We start from the raw sequence: 20,374 nt of genomic DNA, 5'->3' as shown, positions 1-20,374 counted from the left end.
TTTATTATTGAACCAACCTACTACTGCAGAAAAAAAATCAATAGAGCAAAACCATGAGTCCATTAATTTTCCAATTAACTATCCAGACAGTAGCATCTTTTCAATCATTTAACGGTGTAGGCAACCTGGATACAGCATAAATATGTCAGCCATCTCTCGTGTGTGATTCCTCATAGGCCCAGTTTGGTTCTTCTCCAATGTCTCCTCTTCGAGTTGTACCTGATTTTATTACCAGTTTTCATCCGAATCCATTGGGGACAGGGCTGATTCTGCTTTTGTTTCTTGGCCAGGAACCTCTTGATCCTGAAAGTTTTGCGGGAAGACATGGTGAAGGAGAAGTGAACGCACGCACCTCGATGACGGAGAAAGAGCTATGTTCATTTCTTGTTGACTTTTTTTTTATCCTGGCCTGAGGATGTGTTTGTTGATTTGGGGGGGGGGTAGTGAGAGAGAGAAACATTGATATGAGAGAGAAACATCGATTTGTACACGCCTCACCTGGGGATGGAACCCAAGACCTAGGTATGTGCTGTGACTAGAGCTTGAACTGCAACCTTTTTGGTGGATGGGATAATGTTCTAACCAACTGAGCCACCCAGCCAGGGCTCTTGTTGACTTTCTTATATGCAACCCTCCCTGGATCCAGGCAGGGATAGTCATTGCGTTGGGAAATGTTAGGATTATTAAAGTAGAAATGAAAAGAACAGAGTCAAATGTCCAGGCTGTAAGTTCCAAAATAGGGTTTTTGATCACCTTGCTTTCCAGAAAGAACCAGGTTTTACGGGAGACAACTGTCTTTCCAAATTCCAAAAGCCCCTGAGAGTCTGGGGTGGCCCCCAGCATGTCCTGACTCAAGATCATCGCATCTCCACTGCACTTGTCTTTAGGAGGTGGACAAAATCCGCAAGCAGCGGATAATAACTGTGTTTAAAAAATGATTAAGTGCCTGTTGTGGGCAAGGAATCTGGATGTCTGTGTAACCTGAGAGACAAAACAAGGATGGGAACTCAGGTGGCAAGTGTCAGCGCACTTATGAATTAACACCTGCTTTTCCAAGTCTCCATCCTCGGACTGTTGGAACAGAGATGAGTGACCCTTACATTTCACGGTGGGGCCATGCTCTGGCTCACATGCCTGATTTCCAGGTTTCCTCCTGATGCTGAGATCCTGTGACCTGTTTCAAGTGTAGCCAGAGCTCAGGTGCGTCCCAAAGCACAGCCTACCCGTGGAGCAGTAGGTGAGTTTATAGTTTGCAGAGGATGGAATCAACATGGCCGTGAAATACTGCTGAGAAGGGCCTGTGCGGCTTTCTCTGAGCTTCCATACACAGCAAATTGCAAAGGCTCTGGACAAAAACACAACAATAAACTTTAAAGCTCACACGGCCCATGACGACTGGTCACTAGTCTGTTGAAATGGAGAAAGAGAAAGATCTCTGAAAGAAATTTTTTCTAAGATTAAATTTCTCAATTGAAAAAGTATGCATCATTTGTATATTAAAACTTTCTATTTTTTATTTTACCTTATCCTTTTTTTAAATTTAGCATTATGATATTTTTTAAAATTTTGAGGGGGAATAGTGGTGACAGCATTTAGTTGTCGCTGTTTCTCAGTGGTCTAACTTTGTCAGTCTGCGTTCTCTATCAAATTTGTCTCCCATGGAACTCCCAGAGTGTGGCACACAGCAGAGCTTCTCAGGGCTCACTGTCAGCAACACAGAAGCTGCTCTTTGATGGAAAACAGCTTCAGCTACAGCTTTGGGGGCAAAGAGAAGTGAAATTCACTGTTATTTTTTATTTTCAAAATGGTATTCTTGCCAAAACGAGGAATGAGACTCTAATCAAGACTTTAGCCCACCTTTGTCCAGTTTATGGAGGCAAAAGTTAAATGTCACCAGGAGAAAGCAATAAAACAAACCCACACAGCAGAACATTCTACAAAATAACTGGTTTTGCATTTTTGCCCTGGGGTTGGGTATTCTCTACAGGCGAGGTCCTCAGTGGGGTCTTCTCTATTGATGGCCTGTTTTGACTGAGTAGGTCCTTCAGCAGCTTCCCAAAACCAAGGTGGGCAGGAACCTGGCTGGGAGGCTGGCTTCCAGGTGCAGAATGTTGGAGGAAGGAGAACTGGGAACCCGGGCCAGGTGGCAGGGCAGCCACGCATAGAGAAGAGACCAGAAACCAGTAAGACTGCTTCCTGGTGAGAGATGCCTGCCTGTTACTCAGGACATTAAACCAGACAGAGAAGGTCATCGGCCATGGTGCACTGGTCCATGAGTGCTGACAATTCAATGAGCTAATAATAAGTCTCGAGGTGAGAAAACTCCATATCAGAGAACCTATAGCGTAGACATGAAGAAATACAACTTGACAGAAGTTCCTAGATTTGAGAGAAATCCTAAATTTTTATATGGCAAAATGGCAAAAATGAGTTTTGAAACTGAACGTTTTTCAAACTATCAATAGCCATAACTAAAGATTTTTGTCTTGCATGATAATGAAAAGATTGAATTTTCTTTTTGTTCTTGCTCAAAGAGTGACATTCTAAAAGCAAAAAAATATATATATTTAAATGCATTATAAGGCATGTCAACAGTTAATTAATAAAAATAATATTTTCTAGGAAAAAAGAAAACCCCACAGAGAAAAACACAAATGCAACTTATTTGCTTAGCAAGAAATGCTCTTCTCCTTGGATTTTAATTGTCAAGTGACAAAATCCAAAACTAAATATGTCACGTCCAATACAGAATACAGAATAAAGATGTTTATCCCAGAATCCTATATATTAAAGCCTAATATCCTCGACTAGGAGTTCAACCAGGGGGCGGAGCCAGCTGGCCAACTGCCTGTGGCCCCTCCCCTTCACCCCCCACAGCCCTGGCCCTGATCGGTCCCAATGGGGGGAGGTGTGAGGGGGGGCCGGATCCAGTTCACGAATTCATGCACCACACCTCTAGTTATGTATAACAGGGAAAACGCCTGGTTGTTTCATGGTTGGGTAGAGTTAAGTCACTGGGTTGTAACAATGACTGTCTCAGTGTTATGCAGCCATTTGACACTGATGTTTCTGAAGAGCTTCTAAGATCACTGAAAACTAGCTGTCATAATGTTAGCTTCAAAGATTTCATTACATTAAAAATGTCTAGAAAAATAAAACACCAACACTCTCATAGCATCGAATTGCCCTAAAAGCCAAGGGCATTGCCTGAGCCCCAGGGAGGTGACTCCCCGCAGATTCAGGAGCAGAAGGCTCAGCAGGAAACACCTGCTTCTCCTTCCCAGGGGAGAGCTGGTCACAGAGTCATCTGACCTTCAGGAGGCAGCCCTGGCCTCCTAGGGGGACTCCCTTCCCTTCTTGGGAGACAGAAAGATTATCTGGACACTGGCTGTGACACAGTCTGAGGGCTCACAGAACCTGAGGGTCACTCAGGGGCAGTGGGATGGCATGCAGGTGTGGGGGGAAGAATGTCTCGTAATGCTCTGTGGTCACCCTGCTTGTGGAGACGGGCGTCATGGCTGAATGGGTGAGAACCAGGCTCTTGGCCAGAAGCACAGATTCTCTTTAGGGCCTGAGAGTCCTTCAACTTATGAAACACAGACACATATACACACACTTATACACAATATGTACATCACACATACACAAAACACACACACACAAACATAAACTTATACACACTACACCCCTCAACAAACATACAGATACACATATACACACATCCACACACAAATGTATACGCACATACACTTACACATAGGTACACACACAGTTACATACATGCACATGCACACACAACACACACACATACCTATGCAAACATATAATGCCCACATGTACATATGCACTTATACAATACACACATGCATGTATACACTAATGACACACACATGCACATGAAGAGGTTCTAATGAGATTCCCCAAGATATATCACCTTGGTATATGGTTTGTTTTGACATGAAGACCCAATCAATTCAAGAAAAACTTTACCTCTCCCTTACCCACCTAAAGGTGTTTAGGTGGGGTGTTGAGGTTGGCCCAGAAAAGGAGATAATGGTTTATCTGGAAGACCTATCTGCATGCGGGCAATCAGCATGCTTTCTTTCTTTTCTTTTCTTCTCTTTTTTTCTAATATTTTATTGATTTCAGAGAGGAAGGGAGAGGAAGAGAGAGAGATAGAAACATCAATGATGAGAGGGAACCATTGATTGGCCCCCTCCTTCATGCCCTCTACTGGGGATTGAGCCTGCAACCCAGGCAAGTGCCCTTGATCAGAATCAAACCCGGGACCCTTAAGTCTGCAGGCCGATACTCTATCCACTGGGTCAAACCAGCTAGGCCAGCATGCCTTCTTTATTATTCTGTAATTACCTGTCTCCCCTCTGAAGCTACAGGATCTATCCCCTTCCTTAGCTCAGGTTGGCACAGAAGCTTCAATGGCCCAGCTTGCCCTTGGCTCTCATATTTTTATGGGACTTGTAAAAAAAAAAAGTAAACAGAGCCATTTACAAATGCAGTTAGAACTGCCTTGCCCCTGTTACTCCTCAAACTTTTGGAATGTTAAAAGGGCAAAAGAACTTTTGGCCTGGGCCTAAAGCAACATTGTGCCCTAAAGAACTATTTGCAAGTATAAGAAGAAAGCAGATATTATGAATACCGGGCTGTTAGACTGAAAATTAAAAACTTTTGTTAGAATTCGTGTCTCTGGGTTAGCTTATCGGTGCCAACATAAATGCCTCCCTTCTGTTGATGTAACTGGTCCCCTTCCCTCCTCAGCAGCACCCCTTGCCTTTGTCTCCTAATCAGAACACTGGGCTTCTGCCTGAATCGGTGCTTCCTGAAAGCTCTTTTTTGAAAATCAAATACATGCTTCTTGCCTGGCTTTTTGGCCTGTCGTTACTAGGATAATGAGTAATTAAATTTGTTTTTCTCCTGTTAATCTGTCTTATGTCAATGTGATTATTATACCAGCCAAAGAACTTAGAAGGGTAGAAGGAAAAAAATTGTTCTTCCCCAACAACACACATTAGATTACAATAGAAATACTTAGCAGCGGAGGGTAAAAGACCCCGGTTGTAGTCTGATGGCCTGACAGTCTGAATCATTAGTAATTGAATACTAACATTTTATCTAAATCTCTTAAACTCACCCCCCCCCCCCCCACAACCCAGTCCCCAAAGAGTGTGGTTAAACCAAACCAGATGTAAATCTCTTCATTGTAAAATCCTGTGATTTCACTGGGACAATGTGTGTACACGCAGACCCAGGGAAAAGCACCAAGTCTGAGGATCTGCCTCTGCGGGAGGAGGGCAGGGAGAGGCTGAAGAAGGGCAGGCCACTCGGTCAGGAGGTTAACAGGGTTTATAAGGAAAACTGCAGCCGAGGTGCGTCTTGGTGGTGGCCAGAGGAAGAGGCTATCCCACATGCTTCTTGGCAGGAGCTAAAGAATGACACAGAGCAGGGCAGCACGGAGGGGGCACCGGCATGACTCACCCCAGATGAGGGACAACGCCTTGCACACTTGCAGGATAGATGATGACAGCCTGTTCCAGGAACCAGCGTGCCTGGGGCATGGGGGGTGGGGATGGGGGGACCATTCAGCCTCTGAGGGCATTTACAGGAAGCAGTCTCTGTTCAGGCCCAGATCAAGCTCATGAGTCCCACAGTGGTCCCATCATCACAGAACAGTCTGTCCTCCACAGATAAGAAACTTCATCTGCCAAGAGCTTGTCTTGGTCCCTCCTCTGCACCCCTGCCGGGAACACCACTGGCTGGAGTCACAGCATTCAGCACCTGCCAGGCTGCCCTCACCAAGCAGCAGCCCTGAGAGAGACAATGCCTCACCCAGGATCCCAGGGGACCCTGCTGTAGTTGTTTGTGAAACTCTTTTCTTGTTGCTCATCCTCACGCCCTCACACGTCTTCACTCCCTTTGAGAGAAGACTTGTCCTTGTGATCAACAGTCATGAGCCAGCAACCCTCTGAGCCTGGGTGGTTCTGGGGAGATTAGCAGCTGTGTCCTGGGGTCACTTCCTGCTCTGCCACCAGTATTTCCAGGGCTGCACATGAAAGGGGGGTGGCTACTCCTTAAAATGCCCTTTCAGGGGCACCTCCCTGTCCACACTCTGGCCCGGGGGTTCAGCTGGGACAGACCCTCCTGTCCCTGTCCTGGCTGTGTCTGCAAACTGCTTCCTCCTGGGCCTGAGGGGTTGAGGCTCAGGCCTCTCATCAGTTGTGACCTTTGCTTGTGACCATCAAGTGTGACCTCACCCTCAGGTTGTGACCCACAGCACAGCTTCAACCCCTCAGGCTGCTAATGAGCTGAGCCCCATGACCAGCCTCAGTGAGCAGGTGCCCAGCCTCAGTGAGCAGGTGCCCAGCCTCAGTGAGCAGGTGACCAGCCTCAGTGAGCAGGTGCCCAGCCTCAGTGAGCAAGTGCCCAGCCTCAGTGAGCAGGTGACCAGCCTCAGTGAGCAGGTGCCCAGCCTCAGTGAGCAGGTGCCCAGCCTCAGTGAGCAGGTGATCAGCCTCAGTGAGCAGGTGCCCAGCCTCAGTGAGCAGGTGCCCAGCCTCAGTGAGCAGGTGCCCAGCCTCAGGGAGCCGGCCCAGGTCTGCTTGGCTCAGTGGCCCTGTTGTGAGCCTGGGGCTGGAGCCCAGAATAGGTGCTCAGCAAACTTCTGGGAGATGATGCAGTGGAGTATGGACCTCCTCATGAACAGTTTGGCCTGATTAAGTCCTCAGGAATCCATCTCACATGATCTCATGGGACTTGTGAAAAAGTCCCAGTTTTACAGTGAAGAGACATATAGGTGGTCTGGTTTAACCACACTCTTTGGGGACTCGGAAAAAAATGAGTTTAAGAGATTTGGATAAAATGTTACCATTCAGTTGAATTCAAGCTAAAGCAGACAAAAATTAAACAGCAAATAATAAAAAAGCTAAACGAAAATTTTAATCCCTCCCTATAGTAACCACTTTAAGATATTTTTGAAATAAATATATAATTCTTCTGGAAATCAATCTGTCATTCTTTCTATCTCCCCTCTGGGGAGTCCTGCTTTGCTGGGTGACGTGAACACAGTGACAGTCGTGTGCATTACTCTGAAGCTCTGCTGTTACCTGGGTAGTTTTAGCTTTCTTCTTAAAAAAATGTGGCAAAGGGATATAATAGAGAATTTGTCACTGTAACCATTTGAACTGCACAATGCAGTGCATTAAGGACATGTCACATTATTGAGCAACCATCGCCACCATCCTTCTCCATAACTTCTTTGTTGTTGTTAATCCTCACCGAGGATATGTTTTCCATTGATTTTTAAGAGAGAGTGGAATGGAGGGAAGGAGGGGAGAGGAGAGGCGAGGCAAGGAAAGAGAGAGAGAAAGAGAGCGAGAGAGTGAGAGAGAGAGAGAGAGAGAGAGAGGGAGAGAGAGAGACATCGCTGTGAGAGATGGTTGACTACCGCACGTGCTTGACCCGGGGCTGGGGACTGAACCTGTAATCCAAGTACGTGACCTTGACCTGGAATTGAACCCAAGACCTTCCGGTGCTCCGGCTGATGCTCTAACCACTGAGCCACTGGCCAGGACTGAAGAACTTATTTTTGTCTTGCAAAACTGAAACTATCTCTTTATTCTTTATGGACGTCTTCCACTTCTAAGCTCAGATTTCCACCACTCTCGGTGTCACAGCCTCCCTGGACGTAGCTGCTGTTTATGCAGGAGTAGCCAGGGCCTGTTTGCTTTCCTGGGGTCACATCATCAGGGTTTAGTGAGATCATATGGACTCTGGACACTGATGGGCCAGCTGTAGCTTTACAATGTCAGGGAATCCTGTAATTGTAATTGTAAACCTCTTTCTGAAAAAATCCCACCAAGTCCCACCCTGAGTTCTGATTCTGTTTTGAAGGTCTGGGGTCCAGATTTGGAACCAATCAGAATGCTCAGAAATACCCCCCAGCCCGTGCCTTAGAACCTCTGGGTCCCTGGGGTGCTTTTGTCCACATGGGGACCTCAGGCCCGCATGGCAGCTCAAGTTCCCACTTTGTCCTCTGGCCCGCATGGCAGCTCAAGTGCAGCCAGAGCCCAGAGGGCATGAGGAGCACGCTGTCCAAGCTCATTTCACAGCAACTCTGAGAACCAGGGCCCATGAACGGCTTTTCTTCTGGCCCCTAAGAACTTGCACCTTTGGATTCGCAGTGTGGCCGCAGGAGGTGAGCTGTGGTCTGGTTTCCTCCCTCCTGCAGGAGGTTGAGCCAGCTGCCCATGGTGGAGTTTTCCAGACAGTTTTAACCTGACCAGGGATCATGGCATTGGAGACACTTAATGTCCCTGGAATGTCCCCTAGGACTTTTCTCAGGATGTGGCAGTGAGCTCAGCGCTCCGTAAGCTCTTCAAAGTCGGCTTGTAGTGATTCCTAAATGTGGCTTCAACTATCAGGAGCCCAGCTGGTCCCACAACCTTATGAACAAGTGTTGTCCTCACATGTACATAGAACAAAAGTATAAAGACTCTTGCAGTCCTTTGTTTGATTTGCCCAGCAACCTCCCTCTGCACCTTTCTCCTTGAAAAGAACTTCTCCTTCCTCAGCACCGACCCAGGGTTACCAGGGCCAGGCCAGTCATGTAGCTCTGTCTCCTCCATCCTCCATGTTTGCACAGGGACAGCTCCCTGATCCAGGCTACAGCAGTCACAGTCCTGCTCTGGGTTTTCACACACAGATGCTGTCAAGGTCAAACCTCTTACCTCTGGGTTCCAGCTGTCCGGTACTTTTATGCCTGTGATGGGAAGTTCTCTTTTGAAGTGACAGGTAGTGAAGCCGACATTCAGGAGGAAGTTGACACAAGAGAAGGAAGTTCCACTTTTTAAGGCAACCACAGTTTCAATGTCAGTGTCATCCGTTCTAGGCACATGTATGTGTAGTTTTTAATTTGAATTTATTAATAGTTCTTTTCTCGTTATAAAAGCAAATCATGTTTATTGTCACCAATTTGGGAAAAACAGAGAAAATGATTGTTATCTTTTTATTCTTTTCCTTCCATTTCTTGTTGCCCATTTTTTAAAGGCAGCCTTGAGATTTTGCTAACATGGGCTGGTCTCTTAGAGCTTTGTCACTCACAGCTCCATGCAGGTCAAACCCAGACTTCCTACTTGGTGCCTGTGCACAGTGGTCTGTACTGAGAGCAGGGCAGGAGGCGGGGGTATTTGGTAGGAGGTTTTCTCTCCTCCTGCAGGACACCATTCCTCACCTTTGTGCACAATCACAGAGCGTCCTACCCCTCACTGCTGGTACTAAATGACTCCACTTGGGTTTTGGTTCACCCAAGGGAAATGGAAGGGCCCTCTTTTCTTTAAAGTGAGAACAAGACCTAGCTGGTTTGGCTCAGTGGATAGAGCGTTGGCCTGTGGACTGAAATGTCCCGGGTTCAATTCTGGTCAAGGGCACATGACTGGGTTGGGGGCTCAATCCCCAGTAGGGGGCATGTAGGAGGCAGCCAATCAGATTTTCTCCCTCATCATTGATGTTTCTCTCTCTCTCCCTCTCCCTTCCCTCTCTGAAATCAATAAAAATATATTTTAAAAAATAAAGTGAGAACAAATCTGAAAATCACCTAGGCTCCTTTTGCTTCTCCACACCGTTCCCAATTTTAGTAATAATTATACACCTACATAAACTGGTTGGTTTCCATCACGGGGAGATTAGGTTTAGTAACTCTTGATTTCAGATTTATTTTCCCACTATGAGGAGTACTGAGTGAAAACAAAACAAGAACACATTTTTTTCTTTGAATTGAAAACCAACACACTTATGTAACAGGCAATAATTTTTATATAAAAAAGATAAAGGACATCAAAATTACAAATAAACTATCATAGAGAGCCTCTTGAAATCTATGTGAACAGAAACCCTATAACTAAGGATATACAGAAGAAATCTTGAGACTGGTAGGAGTGGCAGAGATGCAGAACGGGTTAGTTCCACACCCATGTGTGGTAGTTAAAAATGGGGAAGGATATCCCAACTGTGAAAGTACCCCCTGAGGGGGGGGGGTGTTTAGACCCCATATCAGGCCCCCAGCCCAGGATTCCAGTGTCAAGAAGAGAAATCTTTGTAACTTCTAGCTGTGAAACCAGTGGGGATTGTGGCTGAGTAAGGTCAAGGGGTGCTGGAACTCCACACATTCCTTTTAAAGGGCCTGTGCATGGACTTTCACTTCCTCTGAGCTCTGGCACTGGGGCAGCTGCTTGAAAGGTGCCAGGAACATATGGCGAGTGACTGAATTGATCTGCATCAGGGTGAGAGATGGAAAGGCAGGTTTCTCCCAGACAGAAGCATTGGCAGAGGCCATTGTTTCTTTTCTGAGCCCTCCCTCCACAAAACTGGCAGGTGGTACATGTTCAAGTCACCATCAATCCAGCTATTGGCCCTGCCCTGGTAGTTCCCTGAAATCTCACCCCAACCAACTTTTGGGCCCACTCAAGCCATTTCTATCAACTTTTCCATACAAATGGCCTGTTTTGGTTCATGCTTAAAACTTTGCTAAAATCTGTCAAACAAGCTGTACCTTAGAAAGCTGTATCTAGCAGCAGTTGGCCTTGGTTTGCAGCTTGGCCTCTCCTGGGTACTTCCAAGCCTAGCACAAGTAGCAGCCATCTGAAGATTGCTTTGTAGCTCATCCTGGATGGTCCTAGTCAGGGAAGAGATGGTATCTGACCTTGGCCAGCACCTCCCCAGAGACAGCACCTGGTAGACAGATTCAGACACACCGAAGCACCACCCAACAACCTTCATGAGCAACAAACGCCAGGGTGGACTCAGTGGGCATCAGAGCCCAGCTGAAGCAGTCCTGCTTTGTGGAGTCAGCCCCTGCACAGTGGTCGTAGCCAGTTCTCAAAATCAATGGCCTGGGTGTATATCATTACCACTGACATGCCAAGAGCAATCAAGGCTCAACTACATCAGGAAGGTGAACAGAGCCCACACGGAAGAAGGGGCACACCCTGAGCACACCGCTCAGGTAAGTGGGGGAGCTGCAACACTGGGCCCCACAGGACGCCTGCTACATAAGGCCACTCTACCAAGACTGGGAGATGTTGCAGCTCTACCTAATGCTTAGAAACACTCATGGGGGGCAGCCAAAATGCAGAGACAGAGACCAGTCTCAAATGAAACAATAGAGCAAAAATCCAGAAAAAAGAGCTAAACAAAACGGACACAAGCAGTCTACTAGATGCAGCGTTCAAAGCACTGGTTGTAAGGATGCTCAGTGAACGGGGGCAGTTAGTGAGAGCCTCAGCGGACATCACACAATACAGCGTGCAGATGAAGTGCTGTAGAATTGTGTACCCGAAACCTGTATAATTTGTTAGCCAGTGTCACCCAATAAATTCAATAAAACAAAGGCTATAACATAAAAATGGGGATAGAAAACATAAAGAACCAGTCAGAAATGAAAAATACAATAACTGAAGTGAAGAATACATTACAGGGAATCAACAGTAGAATAGATGAAGCAGAGAATCAGATCAGTAATTTAGAAGATAAAGAAATGGAAAACAATCTGAATAGGAAAAAAAAAAAAAGGATAGTTTAAGGAACCCCTGGGACACCTTCTAGCATACCAACATTTACATCATAGGGGTGCCAGAAGGAGAGCAAGAAATTTAAAGCCTATTTGAAAAAATTATGATGGAAAATTTCTCTATCCTGGTGAAGGAAATAGACATACATGTTCAAGAACCACAGAGGTTTCTAAACAAGATGACCCCAAAAAGGTTCACACAAAGACACTTCATAATTAAATTGCCAAATTAAAGACAAAGATAATTGTAAAAGCAGCAAAAGAAAAGCAGTTACTTGCAAGGGAGCTCCTGCAAGATTGTCAGCTGATTTCTCAACAGAAACTTTGCAGGCCAAAGGATTGGAGAGAAATATTCAAAGTGATAAAAAGCAAGGATCTTCAACCAAAATTACTCTATGTAGCAAGGCTATCATTTAAAATAGAAGGTGAAATAAAGTGCTAAAGGAGTTCATCAGCACCAAACTAGTATTACAAAAAAATGTTAAAGGGTCTTCTTCAAGAAGAAGAAGAAAGAAAAATGGTTAAAAATGATAATAAATACATATATATCAACAACGACTGTAAGTGCAAACAGATAAATGCTTCAGTAAAAAAACATACAATCATTGAATGGATAACAAAACAAGACCCTTACATAGTCTGTCTACAAGAGACTCACTTCTGATTGAAAGACACACACAGACTGAAAGAAAAGGAGAGAAAAAGGGATATTTAATGAAAATGGAAATGAAAGGTAAAAGAGCTGGAATAGCAATAGTTATACCAGACAAAATAGACTTTAAAACAAGGACCGTATCTGAACACACACTACAGTATACAGATGAAGTGTTGTAGAATTGTGCACCTGAAACCTGTATAATTTTGTTAACCAGTATCAACCCAATAATTTCAATAAAAAATAAATAAAATAAAGTTTATAATAAGAGACAAAGAAGGACAATTCTACTTCTGGTATTTATCTGAAGAAACCCAAAATACTAAATTGAAAAGACACATATACACCCATATGTTCATTGCAACATTATTTACAATAGCCAAGATATAATATTGCCTAAATGTCTATCAGTAGATGAATGTATAAAGAAAAAGTGGTGCATATATACAATGGAGTATGACTCAACCATACAAAGAATGAAATCTTGCCATCTGCAACAACATGAATAGATATAGAGGGTATTGTTCTGAGTGAAGTCAGACAGAGAAGGACAAATGCTAGATTTCACTTGTATGTGGAATCTAAAAAAAAAAACAAAAACAAAAGAAAAGCAAAAGCAAAACAGAAATAGACTCAGAATATTTTTATGGTTGTCCAATGGGAGGGCTGCTGGGGGGATGGGTGGAAAGGTGATTAAGAAATACAAATTTGCAGTAACAGAATAGTCATGAGGATGAGCAGTACAACATAGGAAATATTGTAACACCTACATATGGTGTCAGATGGGTACCAGATTTATCGGAGTGGTTGTCACTTCATAAATTGTATAAATGTTTAATCACGGGGTTGCACACCTGAAACTAATATAATATTGTACGTAAACTGTAATTGAAAACTAAAAAATTATTTAAAAGAAAGAAAAAATATTTTTAAAAATGAAAAAGGAAAGCCTCAGCTTGTGGCTCAGTTGGTAGCAGTGTCATCTCAGACACCAAAAAGGTTGCAGGTTCGATTCTCGGTCGGAGTACACACCATGGCGGCAACCAGTCGATGTTTCTCTCTCTCTCTCTCTCTCCCCCCACCCCCAATCATATCTTCAGGTGAGGATTAAAAATAAAACAAATAAAAAAGAAATAAAACAAATAACTTTTTGCTACACCCTATAGTTAAAGTAAAAATGCCTGTATGACTATTTATGTACATGCACACTCATTCATATAGTCATATGATATAACATTAAATTACATGCTTCTCACGACTGAAGAATTCAAACATGTGTGGAGGAGAGACATGACCAAAGCATGACCACTCACTGACCCTCGATCTACTGCCAGGCCAGAGGGAGGTTGTTTGTCATAGACCCCTCAGAGACTGTTTAATTGTAAACCATGTTAATGCTGAGAGAATCCAGCAGCCCTCCCCTGCCTCCTGCTATGTGCTGGTTCTTGAACAGGTTGTTATCCAGACCTGGTCAAGCATGTAAGCTCATTCCCTGTACCTGTTAGCATTCACGGACTAGAACCTGTGACTATGCCCTTTTTGCCTTCTATAATTCTTTGGCAACTGCTAAACAGCCTGGGGGTCCATTTTGTCTTGCAGTCATCCAAGATGCAAGTTGTATGTAAGTTTCTCTTAATAAATTCTATTAGTTACCAGAGTGGAGTAGCCAGTCTCTTAAGTTTTATTGTAAATTTAATTTTTTATTGAATTATTGGGGTGACACTGGTTAATAAAATTATATAGGTTTCAGGTGTACAATTATATAATACAGCGATTTTCAATCTTTTCATCTCATGGCACACATAAACTAATAACTGAGATTGTGTGGCACACCAAAAAATATATTAAATTTTTGCCGATCTGACAAAGAAAAATACGTATAATCTTGATTCACTCACACTAGACTGCTATCGTGTTGGCTGTTGTCAGTTTTTAATTTGACAATCTAAGGGAAAGGAAGTCAATGCCCCTGACTAAATACTCAGGTAATGCATATTTTAAAAATTCTCACGGCGCACCCGTTGAAAATTGCTGCTATAATACACACTCATCTATTGTATTGTGTGTCCGCTGCCCCAAGTCAAGTCTCCTTCCATCACCATTTATCCTCCATATACCCTCTTCTACCTCCCCACCCCTTCCCTCTGATAATCAACACACTGTTGGCTGTGTCTACGTCTTCAGTTTTTCTTTGCCCTCCGCTTATGGTGGTAGATTATTCTGTCCAGGGACCTTTCCTGGGTCTGTGTGTACTAACATAATGTTCCTTTATATGAATTTAAAACTCTATCACAGTTTGAAATCACTGCAAGAAAACTTGCTTTACTTTCTTTTTCAGACTTTAAGTATACAAAGTTATCAAACTAGGACATGGAAAACCATCTGCTACGCACCCATGACAAAGGGCTGCCACAATTCACAAGTCAGGGGTCTTCTGGGCTCACACACCGGCCTTGGGAATCCTACAACTGTGTCTGTCCACCCTCAACCTGAGATGACAGGAAATGACAGAGCGTGACCGTTTGTAGTTCCCATGCAGACATGCGCATTGATGTTTACACAAAAGCGGACAAAAGCATGTCTTATCGTAGCAACAACACAGGCCATGAAATCGCTCTAGGGGAGGATTCCTTTCTCCCCTGTCTTTGCAAGAAGAAACAAAAATCTCCCCCAAACCTCAGGGTGAAGCACATCTGGTGATGATCAAGGTACAGAGAGAGAGTGGCTCACTTGGGTTGTTTCAAATACACCCTCTTCTGTAAAAGGCACTCGCATATTGTCCGTTTGTAAGTGATACACTGGGGTTCCCTACATGGGAGTTTTTTCTATAGATATAAAAGAGATAAGCTCAGGGCGAGGTATAACAAGGAAGAGTATAAGGCATACACATGTGGGATAAATGTGCCCTTTAAAGAACAATCAATACAGTAGTGAGAAATACCATTGAAGGGTTAGGAATTCCGTGAAGTGAGCAATATGGAGCCAGGTGCTGGAGGCTGTGAGATGGAGTATAGAGGAGAGACACCAACCTTTCACGTGGCTGAAGGAGAGGATAAGGTCGGCTCTTCCACAGGAAGACCATTCTCATACATTGGAATGTGGAGGTGGGGGTGGCAGAAAAATAGGTGAAGTGGGAGGAAGGGTGGGCATAGGAGGGATGATCTGGAATCTCAATGGGAAAGATGGGCTGCCCCCCCCCTTGCTACTGCATCCAAAGAGACCCTGCCCGAGACAAAGGCTGCCCTCACCCAGACACAACTGAACTCATGGGATTAGATGAGCCCTGTGGCAGCTCCAGACGTAGGCCTCCTGGCCATTGCCATCAAGGTTGACTTTGAACACAGAGGACACTTAGGGTAGAAAGTTCGCCACGTCCTGGGCGCCCCGGTTCCCACAATTTGGACATGAGGTTGCTGGCCACGCTCTGGGGTTGGGAGGTCCATTCCTGGAGCAGGAGGAACTCCTTGGTGGTATCGTAGTTTGCCACAAAGTGAGGAAGCCCAAATTCACGGCCCACATTCATTCACCATGGGATGGGATGGGTCTGGTGGCCGACTGAGCTTCCTTCAGGCTCCGGTGTGAAGTGTGGATGTCCATCCCCCGGCTGGCCTGAGAGCAGATGGGACACTTGAAGCTCATGATGCTCCCAAAACTTTCCTTGTCCCCCCCGGTGTTAGTTAGAGAGGTCGCTGTACGGGTCAGTGCCCAGATCCTGTGCTCCCGGTGCTCCCTCAGCTGCTGGGTGCTCAGGAATTTGGAGCTGTCAACCACCTGGCAGCATGGTGATGGAGATGTTCTCCATGGTGTTGCACATCGAGTCCAGCAGGAGGCAGCACCGATCTTTTCTGTCTCCAGAATGTACACCTGGACCTCGATGCCCTGTCCGTGGGTAACCAGGGGCACCGGAAGCTCGGCTCCCCCTTGTCATTCTTGCAGCTGCTCACCCACAGGTGGATGTCCGTGTCTAGCTTAATGCCCTGCTGGTGGATTAACCCCCAGAGGTTCACCTGGACCTTGTGACAGATGCCGCACATGAAGGGGTGAGGTGCTCCAGGCACCTTCGCCTCATCCTCCTCATCCATCCAGGGGCCTGCTGGTGTGTGTCTTGATCAGGGCGGGGATGCCCACCAGGGCCTCTCTGCTCAGGTCTCAGGTGCAGATGCCCTTGGCATGTAGGGTCTGCAGCAGCTCCTCCATCACTGTTGGGCACCAGGAGCTGGACGTCCAGGGTGTAGCAGCCCTGGGACTGGTGCAGGGCCCGTGGGGTCTGGAGGGAAAACAGCTTCTTCAGGACTTTGGTGCAGAGCAGGCGTGGGTCCTGCAGCCGCATGTCCTGGGCTGCTTCTTTCTGCACGATGTGGATGTGCCAGCGGGGACAGCAGGAGGGCACTCATAGGAACATAAATGGACCGAGGCACCAAATGCACAGAGCATTCAAGGGTCCAGGCAGTGACAAGATCTGTGGGGATGTGACAAGGAATGAACCAGGGCATTCGTATAGATGGATCTCAAATATCAGTACTGAGCCAAAAATCCAGCTTGTGAATGTCATAAGAGAGATTCTGAAAAAATTGCCTCTGACTCTTAAGAAAGGTCAATATAATAGAGAGAGAGAGAGAGAGAGAGAGAGCGCAAAATAAGTGATTTTTGACTGGATTCTGAATCTCAAAATAAATACATAAATGAATAAAACAGCCACAGAATAAATTATTGAGAAAGCGGCCCTCACTTGAATGTGTACCATATATTTAATAATAATATGTCAGTGGTATGTTTCTGCATCGAGATACTTAATTCTATTGTAGTTATGTGGGAGAATGTCCTTCTTAGGAGATCCAGGTTAACTTATTTAGGGCTGAAATGTCTTGATGTTTGCAAAGTAAATAAATAAATAGAAGAGAGAGAGAGAGAGAGAGAGAGAGAGAGAGAGAGAGAGAGAGAGAGAGAGATACAGCAATGTAGGAACATGTAAACACTTGGTTAATTTAGGCATGGAGCATGTGGATTCATTGTACTATTCTTGTAACTTCTCTGAAGGCTTAAAAATGAAAGAAAAAAGATTTATATTGTTATAATATTACACTGTTAGGGGAAATTTTTAACACACATCCATCACAAAGGTCTGGAAATAAACACCATGGTAACGGCGATTGGCCTTGGAGAGGGGGGAGAGGAATGAGGCTACAGGTGATGGTCAGAGGGGACTGTAGCTTTATATGTCAGGTTTATTTCTTTTTTATTTTTAAAAATTTTTAATTTCAGAGAGGAAGGGAGAGGGCAAGAGATAGAAACATCAGTGACGAGAGAGAATCACTGATCGGCTGCCTCTTACACGCCCCCTACTAGGGATTGAGCCTGCAGCCTGGCATGTGCCCTTGACTGGAATTGAACTCCGGACCGTTCAGTCTGCAGGCCGATGCTCTGAGTCAAACCAGTTAGGGCAGGTTTATTTCTTTAAAAAGCAAAAGTCAGAAAGAAAAAAACAATGTGACAAAAATGGAAGCTCCCCTTTGAAACACTTATCCTCCTCCCCCCCTTCCCTCCCTGTTCTGGGCTAGTTCTACAGATAATGCTGGTCCAGGGTGGACTCCTTTCTCGCGTCGCGGCGGAGACGCTGGGCCTGTCGGCACCTGGAGTCCCTTTCTGCTGTCGTCTGCTTTAAGCTTTGAGATGCGCTCTGAGCACGATTCCCCGCCAAACTGAGCCTCAGAGGGAAATTCCCGGAGGGCAGAGAGAGCAGGTATTTACAGAGAAGGCATTTGGAGGAGCACCATCTGCTTTCAGTCCTAGACGCTGCCGACTCCTCCGGGCCTTGGGACGCGCACTGGCAACCTGGCCACGCCCAGGAGACTAGGGAGACAGGTGACTAAGCAGAAAAAAGGCAGCAGAAGGTGATATTTGCATAAGACCCAAAGGTTAGCTCCTAGGGGGCTGGTGGCCAGTCATAGTGGGACCACCTGACTTAGATGACTATTCTTTCCCCCTCCTTTATCTAAGTTCTCATTTATTTACTTACTAAAATCTCAGGGACATGGAGGAATGTGATGCCAAATTAAGTGAAGTATAGCCCTGGCCAGGTAACTCCATTGGTTAGACTAGCAGGGGTGGGCAAACTTTTTGACTCGAGGGCCACAATGGGTTCTTAAACTGGACCAGAGGGCCGGAACAAAGGCATGGATGGAGTGTTTGTGTGAACTAATATAAATTCAAAGTAAACATCATTACATAAAAGGGTACGGTCTTTTTTTTTTTAGTTTTATTCATTTCAAACGGGCTGGATCCGGCCCGCGGGCTGTAGTTTGCCCACGGCTGGACTAGAGCATTGTCCTGATACGCCAAGGTTGCAGGTTCAATCCCTGGTCAGGGCACATGTAAGAATCAACCAATGAATGCATAAATAAGTGGAATAACAAATAGATGTTTCCTTCTCTCTTTCTCTTCCTCTCTACCTAAAATAAATTTTGACCCCAGCTGGTTTGGCTCAGTGGATAGAGCATTGGCCTGTGGACTGAAGGGTCCTGGGTTCAATTTCAGTCAAGGGCACATGCCTGGGTTTTGGGCTTGATCCCCAGGGGGTGTGCAGGAGGCAGCCAATCAATGATTCTCTCTCATCATCGATGTTTCTATCTCTCTCTCACTCTCCCTTCCACTCTGAAATCAATAAAAATATATTTTAAAAAATGAAATTTTAAAAAGTGAATTATGTGCTGGGATCTAGAGAGTTGCTGGTTAAACACCAGAAGGCAAGATAAAGCTGTGCCAAAGCAGTGAGTTCGTTATTATGGTTAAAACATTTTTGATACCCAGCAGCGTCTCATCATGAGAGCTTCGATTCTCCCCGTTCCCCACGCTTGGATTCAGTCTCCTCCCAGTATGGCTGCAGGGGCCAGCAGAGTAGCCAGTAGTTTCATTGGAATTTAAAAAATTCTGGCTCCCTGGCTTCCAGACTCAATTTTAATGTCAAGCCTGTAATAGTATCCATACAAACTGGCCACAGGGTCAGACCAGCCCCTGGGCCTGGAGAGGCAGCTGCCTCCGCTGACCGGGAGCAAGCGGAGCAAGCGGGCCTCGTCCCTGCTGGGCGGGGGTGGGGAGGGTGGGAGGGGGCTGAGGGGAGTGTCGGGGGCATAGATGCTGCTGCAGCTGACAGTGTGAGAGCAGAGGAGGAGCATGGGGCACAAGCAGACCTAAAGAGATTAACAGAAGCCTGAGCTTTCGTGTCAGGAAGAGAACATACAGTGTCTTCGGCGGGCAAAGTGAGAATTCAGTTTATTAGCATGTTATACAGAGCTGCAGATTTCAAACCTGTTTGACAGTATGGGACACTTTTTATTTATTTTTTGCATGATAACCGTGTGCACATCCATGTTTACAAATGAAACAAAAGTCTTACAAAATACTTGACATGGAATGCAGGGCACTATTTTCCTCATCACTCTACTCTTTTCCTTGCCACCTCACTGGAGAAAGGATTGGGGAGCCCTCTAAATGGAACTCATGTCCTCTAGTGGTTACAGCTTCTGTTTCAGAAACATTGGTCAGGGGTAGGATGATGAGATCAAAAGAACTGAAGCTAAAGCAACCAAGAAACCGAGGATCTAATGTACGACATGGTGACTATCAGTTGACAACAGTTTATTACAGAATTTAAATTTGTGAAGAGAGTAGAACTTTAATTTTTTCATCAATAAAAGACAACTACATGAGGTGATGAATGTTTTGTTTTAATTAACTAGGTGGTGGAAATCCTTTAACAATGTAAATATAGATGCAATCATCACAATATACACTTTAAATGTCTTAAAATTTTGTTTGCCAATGATCCCTCAATAAAGCTGAAAGAAAAAAAAAAAACATACACAACAGAAACGCACTAAAAGAAGTTATGTGTGGCAGGGGTGTGTGTGTGGGGGTGGTGGGGGCTAGTGGTGAAGAAAGAAGTCAGAAGACTGCTCCTTTTTTTTTTTTATTGCTTAAAGTATTACAAAGGGTATTACATATGTGTCCATTTTATCCCCCCGCCCTAGACAGTCCCCTAGCCTCCCCTATCCCCCAGTGTCTTATGTCCACTGGTTATGCTTATATGCATGCATACAAGTCCTTTAGTTGATCTCTTACCCCCTACCTCCTGCCCCCCAACC

The 20,374-nt window shown here is 45.1% G+C and overlaps 1 protein-coding gene across 1 annotated transcript; it reads right to left on the bottom strand.

Moving 5' to 3' along the window:
• Positions 1–84: 84 nt before the first annotated feature.
• LOC118667615 (60S ribosomal protein L39-like) lies at positions 85–341 on the bottom strand. Its single transcript, XM_036331326.1, has one exon. It carries the CDS (start codon positions 324–326, stop codon positions 171–173), a length of 156 nt encoding a protein of 51 aa, XP_036187219.1. The 5' UTR covers positions 327–341; the 3' UTR covers positions 85–170.
• Positions 342–20,374: the final 20,033 nt, after the last annotated feature.

The sequence above is a fragment of the Myotis myotis genome, unplaced genomic scaffold, assembly GCF_014108235.1.
Source record: "Myotis myotis isolate mMyoMyo1 unplaced genomic scaffold, mMyoMyo1.p scaffold_m19_p_12, whole genome shotgun sequence".
NCBI classification, from domain to species: Eukaryota; Metazoa; Chordata; class Mammalia; order Chiroptera; family Vespertilionidae; genus Myotis; species Myotis myotis.
Note: the sequence above shows the minus strand (reverse complement) of the source record. Positions and strands in the feature narration are given on the sequence as shown.